At 43.9% G+C, this 10,563-nt stretch overlaps 1 protein-coding gene across 1 annotated transcript in view; it reads left to right on the top strand.

Annotated features, from left to right (window-relative positions):
• The window catches only part of TANGO6 (transport and golgi organization 6 homolog), a 277,961-nt gene that overhangs the window by 79,667 nt on the left and 187,731 nt on the right, over window positions 1–10,563 (top strand). Inside the window, exon 11 of the mRNA XM_017850742.1 lies at window positions 4,245–4,379. Coding sequence (XP_017706231.1) covers window positions 4,245–4,379 — 135 coding nt within the window. The remainder of the gene's footprint in view (window positions 1–4,244; window positions 4,380–10,563) is intronic.

The following is a 10,563-nucleotide window of genomic DNA, read 5'->3' as shown; positions in this document are numbered from 1 at the left end:
AAAAAAAAAAAAAAAAAAAAAAAAAAACTGGAGAGGAATTTAGAAACAGTTGGAAAGCTAAATAATCCTAGTTGAGTAATTTAGAAATGCTTTATTTATTTTTTGTTATTGTTGTTAGAGACAGGGTCTCACTCTTTGTCACCCAGGCGGGAGTGCAGTGGTGCAATCACGGCTCACTGCAACCGTGAACTCCTTGGTTCATGCAATCCTCCTACCTCAGCTTCCTTGGTAGCCAGGACTACAGGTGTGTGCCACTGTGTCTGGCTAATTTTTAGATTTTCTGTAGAGATAGGGTCTCACTTTGTTGCCAGGCTGGTCTTGAACTCCTGGCCTAAAGTGATCTCCTGCCTTGGCCTCCCAAAGTATTAGGTTACAGGCATGAGCCACTGTGCCCAGCTAAGGAGTGCGTTAGAAAACTCCCTGGAGGCAAAATAGTTGGCCCAACATAGTAGAAACAGTTTCTTTTTTTTTTTTTTTTGAGGCGGAGTCTCGCTCTGTCTCTCGGACTGGAGTGCAGTGGCCAGATCTCAGCTCACTGCAAGCTCCGCCTCCCGGGTTTACGCCATTCTCCTGCCTCTCAGCCTCCCGAGTAGCTGGGACTACAGGCGCCCGCCGCCTCGCCCGGCTAGTTTTTTTTTTGTATTTTTATTAGAGACGGGGTTTCACCGTGTTCGCCAGGATGGTCTCGATCTCCTGACCTCGTGATCCGCCCGTCTCGGCCTCCCAAAGTGCTGGGATTACAGGCTTGAGCCACTGCGCCCGGCCTAGAAACAGTTTCTACCTAGTGTTTCTAGAAAGGGCCAGCGTGCTTATCTTCTAGTATGAATAAAATCTTAGGGATGGAGGAGGTGGTGAAAACTGCCATAAACAGCATTGTTCATTTCAGTAAGTGGAACTTTTAATAACCTTTCTAGTTTCCTGCATTGCTTCAGAAGACAAGTGTTAACAAGCCATTCTCCTGACTATAAGCTTGCAATAAAGATTCTAGCACAGCATGTGATTTGTCCAGAGAATTAAACATGCAAGCTTGCATGTTATTTGGAGGCTTATTATGACCTTCTCAGCCTTTCCCTTTCTAAAATGATTTCTCTCTTTTGAGTCATTAATCCTAAGTATGCATGTGTGTGTGCACGCATGTGCATTTGTGTGCTGTCATTTATTCAAAGGTGTTTTTACTTAAGGTGATTAATCCAAATGCATTGAAAATGATGCTGACCAAATTAATTCTATTTAAAGCTTAGTTGTTAGCCAAATGCTATATAAAATCTTGTCTAGGAACAATCTTAATCCTTTCAAATATTTAATACTTTAAAAAAGACTCTAGATCACGGGTCTCCAACCCCCAGGCCACGGACTGGTACTGTTCTGTGGCCTGTTAGGAACCCGGCCTCATAACCAGAGGTGAGCAGCGCACAAGTGAGCTTTACCACCTGAGCGCCGCCTCCTGTCAGATCAGCAGCAGCATTAGATTCTCATAGGAGCGCGAACCCTATTGTGAAATGTGCATGCAAGAGATCTAGGTTACACAGTCCTTACGAGAATCTAACTAACACCTGATGATCTGAGGTGGAATAGTTTCATCCTGAAACCATTCCCCACCCCTCTCCCCCTCCCGCCTCTGCCAACCCTGGTGTGCAGGAAAATTGTCTTCCATGAAACCGGTCCCTGGTGCCAAAAATGTTGGGGATCACTGCTGTCAATCATTTGCACAAATGGTTCGAAGACACTGACTTCTAGATGAAACTGAACACTACCCCTCCATTCTTTACTTACTAGAATTAGACTGTCAAAATGTCAGGAGTGAGTCAGGGCAGGAATCCCTGAGGAGGAAACCTCCTTTTGAGAAGCAGATCCAGGACCCCCTGACATAGTCAGAAAGTAACAGGTCATTTTTTATAAGGAGAGTATTTTTTAGAGCAGTTTTAGATTCACAACAAAATTGAACAGAAGAGACAGAGATTTCCCTTACACTCCCTGCACTCACACAACATAGCCTCCCCCATTGTCAACATCTCCCACCAGAGTGATGCATTTTTTACAGCTGGTCAGTCTACATTGACACATCACCACCCAAAGTCCATAGTTTACATTAGGGCTCGCTCTTGGCGTTGTACAAACTATGGATTTGGACAAATTTGTAATGCCATGTATCCACCATGATGGTATCATACAGAATAGTTTCACCACTGTAAAAATCCTCTGTGCTCCATCTGTTTTGTTCTCCCTCTCTCCTAACCCCTGGCAACCCTTGATCTTTTCACTGTCTCCATAGTTTTGCCTTTTCCAAAATGTAATATAGTTGAAATCATACAGCATGTAGCCTTTTCAGCTTGGCTTCTTTCCCTTAATAATATGCATTCGAGGTTCCTCCATGTCTTTTCATAGCTTGATTGCCCATTTTTTGGTGCTATTTTTCCATTGTTTGGATGTACCACAGTTTATTGATGCATTCACCTACTGAAGGACAACTTGGTTACTTCAGATTTTAACAATTATAACTAGAGCTGCTATAAACAACCATGTGCAGGTTTTGTATGGACATAAGTTTTCAACTCATTTGAGTAAATACCAAGGCAAGCAATGGCTAGATTGTATGGTGAGAGTATGTTTAGTTTTATAAGAAAGTGCCAAACGGTCTGCCAAAGTGGCTGTACCATTTTGCATTCCCAGCAGCAATGAATGAATGAGAGCTCCCGTTGATCTCCATCCTCACCAACATTCCTGGTGAAATCAGTTCTCTGGATTTTGGCCATTCTGTTAGGTGTGTAAAAGTATATCAACAATGCTTTCATTTCCAGTTCTCCAATGCCATAGGATGTGGAGCATCTTTTCATATGCTTTTTTGCCATCTGTATATTTTCTTTGGTGAGATACTGGTTTAGGACTTTTGCTCTTTTTTAATTGGGCTCTTTTCTTTTCAAGATAGGATCTCTTTCTGTTACACAGGCTAGAGTGCAGTGACACTATCATGGCTTACTGCAGCCTTGACCTCCTGGGCTCAAGCAATACTCCCACCTCAGTCTCCTGAGTAGCTGGGACTATAGGCACTTGCCACTCTGCCTGGCTAATTTTTTTTTTTTTTTTTTTTTTGGAGACAGGGTCTCACTCTGTTGCCCAGGCTGGAGTGTAGTCTCAGCTACAGCTGGTGCTGTCTCAGCTCACTGCAACCTCCGCCTCCTGGTTCAAGCGATTCTTCCACCTCAGCCTCCTGAGTAGCTGAGACTATGGGTGCGCCACCATGCCCGGATAATTTTTTGTAATTTTTTGGTAGAGACAGGATTCACCTTTTGGTCAGGCTGGTCTGGACTCCTAACCTCAAGTGATTTACCCACCTCGGCCTCCCAAAGTCCTGGGATTACAGGTGTGAGCCACTGTGCCCAACCCGGGTGGGTAAATTTTGGAAAACAGTCCTTTGTCAGACTGTTTTGGATGAATATTTTCTCCCAGTCCGTGGCTTCTTTTTGTATTCTCTTGACAGTGTCTTTCGCAGAGCAGGAATTTTTAACTTCAGTGAAGTCCAGCTTATCATTACTTTCTTTCACGGATTGTGCCTTTGGTGTTGCATCTGAAAAGTCCTCACCATACCCGCGACCATCTAGATTTTCCATGGTAGCTGCTAGGAGTTTATAGTTTTGTATTTTGCATTACAGTCCGTGATCCATTTTGAGTTAATTTACAAGTCATTTTGCTTTTTAATTTTCAGGCAAAATTCATGCAAAGTAAAGGAAGTTGGAGTAGTATATTAAAACATTTGGAAAAGTATAAGTAGGCTTTCTCATTTATTAAGTGTATGGCCTTAAACAAACAACCTTTTAAAGCCTCAGATTCTTCATTTCATAATGAGGATGATAGTACTGACCTCCTAGAGTTGAGATGAGAACTAAGTGAGATTGTACACGTGAAACACTTGGGAGCTTCCCGCTTGCTGAACGTGTGGAGACACTGGGAGTGGGGCTAACCCAGAGAGGGCATGGAAGCTCCACCCCCACCCGCTTGTCCTATCCATCTGTCTGTTCATCTGCGTCCTTTGTAATAACCTTTATAATAAACCAGTAAATGCTATATATATTAAAAAAAGCAAAACACTGAACTTCACACCTGCATGGTAGGTAGCATTGTTCTGGATGGTTCTTGCTATCATGATGTAGATAAAGAAGATGAGGATGTAGACATAAGATGTAAGGAGAATTTTGATTTTTTAAATGATTATTCCTCATTGATTCTCAATTCCCTTTTTTAAATAGGTGGTGGACTTTGTAGTAGCAACAATGCAGAGAGCCTGTGCAAGCTTGGCCCATCAGGCAGAGAGCACCGTGGAATCACAGACGCTGAGCATGTCTATGGGGCTGGTGGCTGTCATGCTGGGAGGAGCTGTTCAGGTGAGTTGTAGACATGAGCCAAGCTTGAATGGAGGGAAGGGAGAAGCAAAATACCAGTTGTTTTCCTTCCATACCCTTGTGAGAAATAAGAATGGATATTGTACATAGGAGAACCAGGATAAAGAAGTTAGTTTGTCAATAAGAATTCTCTCCAAAGTGGAGAACAAGAAACTTGCACCGTTTCCACTCTGTCACCTGAATAGACTTCACTATCAGAAGGGAAGGGTCCTCTCTACCTGTTACGATCTTAATATGGGAACATCTAGCCTGGTGTTTTGCATCTGAGGTGAATACTAGATTTTCTGGCCCTCACTCTCCAAAGCTCAGCCCTTGTTTCTGCTACTATTGTCGGGAAAAGTCCTTAATAACCTGCTGGTTGCATAAGATCCATCTATTTTGAATGCTCCGTTTTAGCACAGGATTCATTCTTCATCCCACATCAGGTAGCATGTTAAAGCTTTGCTTCCTGCCACTTTTAAGTGTGTATGTCCTTTACATACCTAATTTATAATTTTTAAAGTTTTTTTTTAAACATTACGTATTGGCTGGGCGCGGTGACTCACTGAGCCTGTAATCCCAGCACTTTGGGAGGCCGAGGTAGGTGGATCACCTGAGGTCAGGAGTTTGAGACAAGCCTGGCCAACATGGTGAAACCCCATCTCTACTAAAAATACAAAAAAAAATTAGCTGGATGTGGTGTCGGGCACCTGTAATCCCAGCTACTCAGGAGGCTGAGGCAGGAAAATTGCTTGAACCTGGTAGCCGGAGGTTGCAGTGAGCCGAGATTGTGCCATTGCACTTCAGCCTGGGTGACAAGAGCAAAACTCCATCTCAAAAAAAATTAAAACAAAACAAACAAACAAAAAAAACTACATATTGCATACTCATGTGCCACACATACTAAGCTAGGGTGCTGGGAATACAGCAGGGGACAGGGCAGACCCTCATGAAACTTGCAGTCCAGTAAGGAAGTCAGACACTAAACGGCTGTTCAGAAATGTACTTAAAATTGAATGAAGGGCCTCAAAAGAGAAGTGGTGGGTACCAAGAGCACATAACATCTAACCTAGGCTGGAAATATTTCCACTGAGGAAGTGTAAGCGTAAGCTAAGATTTGAAGGAAACTCTTCCAAGTAAGGAAAACATCACGTACAAAGGCTTAGAAGCAGCAAAGAGCTTGGTATACTTGAGACACTGATAGAAGGCTGGTGTTGGTGAATTGTAGAGACCAAGGGGAAGAGCATGCCAGCAAGGACAAAAGATAGGCAAGGGCTAGACCATGCATGTGTGTGTGACTGGCTGATTACATACCAAATTAGGTGAGGAGTCTGCAGGAAAGCAAAATAGGCTTAGTGTGAGTCTTATGAAATCCACCCTGAAGCCAATCTGCTCAAAACCCTTAGCAATGAGTAGGATACCCTCTGGGAATGGATTTTTGAGCTTGAGGATTCAAATCTGATTCTGATTCTTGATGTATTAGAATATGCCTTTCACCAGCCTGTCAAAAAGGAAAAGGAATTTTATCTGGGCCTGTTATTAGTGTGAAGCCCATTTCTTGGTAGATTTACTTAGCACTTCTAATATATATTTTCCACATTGTTTGAAAAAAAAAAAAGCTTTTGGTTCAGTTTCTAGCACCATAGTATACCCTTGCTGTTAAAACTGTCAAGGAAAATTTCACTGATGGAATCATTTTTCTTTCTTTTTTTTTTTTTGAGACGGAGTCTTGCTCTGTGCCCCAGGCTGGATGGAGTACAGTGGCGTGATCTCAGCTCACTGCAAGCTCTGCCCCCCGGGTTCACACCATTCTCCTGCCTCAGCCTCCCGAGTAGCTGGGACTACAGGTGCCCGCCACCATGCCTGGCTAGTTTTTTGTATCTTTTAGTAGAGACGGGGTTTCACGGTGTTAGCCAGGATGGTCTCGACCTCCTGACCTTGTGATCCACCCACCTTGGCCTCCCAAAGTGCTGGGATTACAGGCTTGAGCCACCGCGCCTGGCCTTTTTTTTTTTCTTTTTTTTTTTGAGACAGAGTCTTACTCTGTCGCCCAGGCTGGAGTGCAGTGGCACAATCTCGGCTCACTGCAGCCTCGGCCTCCTGGGTTCAAGCAATTCTCCTGCCTCAGCCTCCCAAGTAGCTGGGATTACAGGCATGCGCTACCATAGCTGGCTAATTTTTGTATTTATAGTAGAGACAGGGTTTTGCCATGGCGGCCAGGCTGGTCTCAAACCCCTGACCTCAGGTGATCCACCCGCCTCGGCCTCCCAAAGTGTTAGGATTACAGGCGTGAGCCACTGTGCCCGGCTGGAATCATTTTTCTTAAGTTGTATTCTTATTGGATTTAGCTGGCCAAATTGATTTTTGTTTTTCTGGTTGAATATTTGAGACAGAGTCTTACTCTGTCGCCCAGGCTGGAGTGCAGTGGCACAATCTCGGCTCACTGCAGCCTCGGCCTCCTGGGTTCAAGCAATTCTCCTGCCTCAGCCTCCCAAGTAGCTGGGATTACAGGCATGCGCTACCATAGCTGGCTAATTTTGTATTTATAGTAGAGACAGGGTTTTGCCATGGCGGCCAGGCTGGTCTCAAACCCCTGACCTCAGGTGATCCACCCGCCTCGGCCTCCCAAAGTGTTAGGATTACAGGCGTGAGCCACTGTGCCCGGCTGGAATCATTTTCTTAAGTTGTATTCTTATTGGATTTAGCTGGCCAAATTGATTTTGTTTTCTGGTTGAATATTAATTTGAATAGTCTTTTTTTTTTTGCTTCTCTTTACTTCACACTTATTTCAAACCACATCCCAAATGGAAGATAGATCACAGAAATCTCAATTTCCCTTTCTAGAAGCCCATTGTTGGAGTGCTGGCTGTGCATGTTAGTTGTATTCTAAGACAGACTCACCTGACTGATGTCAAGGTTATACCTTGCAGGCCCCTGCCTTTCTGTGAGCCATCCTGACTCACTGATTACATCCGGCATTCCTCTGACTTTGCAGTTAGTTAAGTGAACATAAGCACGTCACCCCCTTTATCTTTGGCCTAAATCTGCTACTTTTTTTCTGTTTGAATCATGGATTTGTAAATGGCTTCTATAGTAATGCTGGATTTTCTTTCTTTGTATTAAAAAAAAAAAAAGTCATGGTTCTGAATTGTGTTTTCAGTTAATCGTTGTCAGGCTAACAATATACTGTTTTTTCCTATCCCTTATTAGGATTCATTGTTTTGGCTAATGAAATAAGAATCTAACATCATCTGAACCTTTTTTATTTCTTTCTAATTTATGTAATCTAAGTGATTATTAGAACATTGTGTCTGGGAAGAGGAGTTAATTTGGAAAAAGCGTGTATTTAAGACTGCTGACAAAAAGTAAAAAATAAAAAGGCCAGGCGTGGTGGCTCATGCCTGTAATCCCAGCACTCTGGGAGGCTGAGGTGGGCGGATCACGAGGTCAGGAGTTCAAGACCAGACTGGCAAACATAGTGAAACCCCATCTCTACTAAAAATACAAAACTTAGCTGGGCATGGTGTACATGCCTATAATCCCAGCTACTTGGGAGGCTGAGGCAGGAGAATCGCTTGAACCCAGGAGGCGGAGGTTGCAGTGAGCCGAGACCGCCCCATTGCTCTCCAGCCTGGCAACAGAGCGAGACTCCGTCTCAAAACAGACAAACAAACAAACAAAAATTTATTAAAAAAAAAAAGACTGCTGACAAGATAACTGTAATTCCAGGCTCATTTTCTAAATTTCAGAGTTAGTCACCACTAAAAGTATTATACATTGGTTACTCCTCCCTGTCACCTCAAGAAGCAGTTTCTGCATGATGTTGCATTGTCCATTGGTCTCTAAAGCACGAAGCTGAGCAGACCATTCTAGACATTCTTTAGGAAAAACCAAAACCATGTTGTTCCAGGGTGGCAGCAGAGCCTCTGGTTAAAAACTGGGCTCCAAATCTTTAAATCTAGATTCTACTGGGGCAGGGGCCCGTTATTGGGCGAGAAAAGGTGCACCTCTTTTCTAAAGGGGAAGGAGTCTTTAGCTTGTTGTTACTCTACACTGCTTAGGTCATGTTTTTGGTCAAAGGTCATTGCTCAGACTCTGGCAAAAAGGTCGCTATGAACTTGGACTGTGTTTTAGGTGCTGTTCACTTACATATTAGAATCATTGCAAACACTTAGAGGCTGGGGTAGAAGTAGTGGTAAGCAAGCTAGAGGTCTATTGCAGAATGGAGGAAGGAGAGAGGGAAAACTGCTGAAACCTGTTGCATGCTGGTGAGGCGAATTGGTTGACTCAGTTCGTGTGCTGGAATGCTGTCCTTTCTCTTCACCGAGCCCAATTTGGATGCTCTATAGAACTGCTTGGGAAAATTCCCATTATTTCTAGCTGTTATGTAGAACTCCAAAGAGCAGACAATCCTTCTTAATTACTGTTACTTTTAAGCAGCCTCATTTAGAGATGTCTTACTTTCTGCCGTATTTAATAAACCTGCCACAGTAGGTACTTAATTAACAGTTTTTGAATGGATGGATAAATGGAAGGAAGGAAGAATAAAAGGAAGAAAGGAAAGATAATGTTTAACGAAGAACACATGAATTTGTTTTGTTTTGTTTATCAAAAGGGCATGGGCTCAAAAAGTTGAAAACCCCTGCCCTCACCCATAGTGAGCAACCTCCAGATCTGGACACACCCATGGGAGTGTTGTGAATGTTAGTCATGTGTTATGAGGGGCAAAGGAGAGCCACACTTCTTGTTTTCACAGGCTTTCACTTGATTGTCCTCTAGGTAATCCAGTCTTTTCTCAGAATTTCCCTAGAGTGGAGAGGCATCCTTCAACCGCTTGTATGCAGGTGATCAAACTGGCTAAAAAAACCCTTACTTGCAAACCACAGTGCCTCCCATTTTAAAACTTAAAAAGAAAATGACTTTCCAGTTAACTAAGCTGACTAGTTCCCTTTAATTCTTTTTGCTTTTGAGATTAAACCATCTATTTCTGGAATTGTCTTCATTCTGCTCATTTATTCACATTGTTAAAGATTTTCAGAGCTTTGGCCAGGTGCAGTGGCTCACGCCTGTAATCCCAGTGCTTTGGGAGGCTGAGGTGGGCAGATCACCTGAGGTCAGGAGTTCCAGACCCGCCCAGCTACTTGGGAGGCTGAGGCAGGAGAATTGCTTGAACCCAGGAGGTGGAAGTTGCAGTGAGCCGAGATCATGCCATTGCGCTCCAGCCTGGGCAACAAGAGCGAAACTCCCTCTCAAAAAAAAGCTCCTCACCTGGGCACAGTGGCTCATGCCTGTAATCCCAGCACTTTGGGAGGCTGAGGTGGGAGGATCACCTGAGGTCAGGAGTTTGAGACCAGCCTGGCCAAAATGGCAAAATCCCATCTCTACTAAAAATATAAAAAAATTAGCTGGGTGTGGTGGTGGGCACCTGTCATCCCAGCTACTCCAGAGGCTGAGGCAGGAGAATCGCTTGAACCTGGGAGGTGGAGGATGCAGTGAGCTGAGATTGTGCCATTGCACTCCAGCCTGGGTGACAGAGCAAAACTCTGTCTCAAAAAAAAAAAAAGCTCCTCAGATATCTGCTGCCACCCAATGCATTTCCCTGGACAACCCCAGGGGCTAGATGTTCGATGAGTAAATACCCATCCAGGATGTGGGCACCTGGTTGTCCAGCTTGAGGCCAGGGATCCCAGGGCACGCCTTTGATCAGGGAGGGATGAGGCTGGTGCTTCTGCCATGCCAAGGATTGAGAACTCTGTGGATGCAAAGGGGTGGGTGGGAAGCCAGGTGTGGTGGCTCATGCCTGTAATCCCAGCATTTTAGGAGGCTGAGGTGGGCAGATCACATGAGGTTAGGAGTTTGAGGTCAGCCCGGGCAACATGGCAAAACCCTGACTCTGCTAAAAATACAAAAATTAGCCAGGCAGGTGGCCATACCTGGAGTCCCAGTTACTCACCCGGCTGAGGTGGGGGAATCGCTTGAACCTGGGAGGTGGAAGTTGGAGTGAGCCAAGATTGTGCCACTGTACTCCAGCCTGAGTAATAGAGCAAGACTGTCTCAAAAAAAAAGAAAAAAATTGCAATTCCCTAATGACTTATGACATTGAGTTTGTCTTCCTGTGCTTATTTGCCATCTGTATGTCTTTTTTTTTTTTTTTTTTTTTTTTTTTTTTTTTTTTTTTTTTTTTTTT

Source organism: Rhinopithecus bieti, unplaced genomic scaffold, assembly GCF_001698545.2.
Source record: "Rhinopithecus bieti isolate Rb0 unplaced genomic scaffold, ASM169854v2 scaffold_32081, whole genome shotgun sequence".
Lineage (NCBI taxonomy): Eukaryota > Metazoa > Chordata > Mammalia > Primates > Cercopithecidae > Rhinopithecus > Rhinopithecus bieti.
This window is presented reverse-complemented; position numbering and strand designations above follow the sequence as displayed.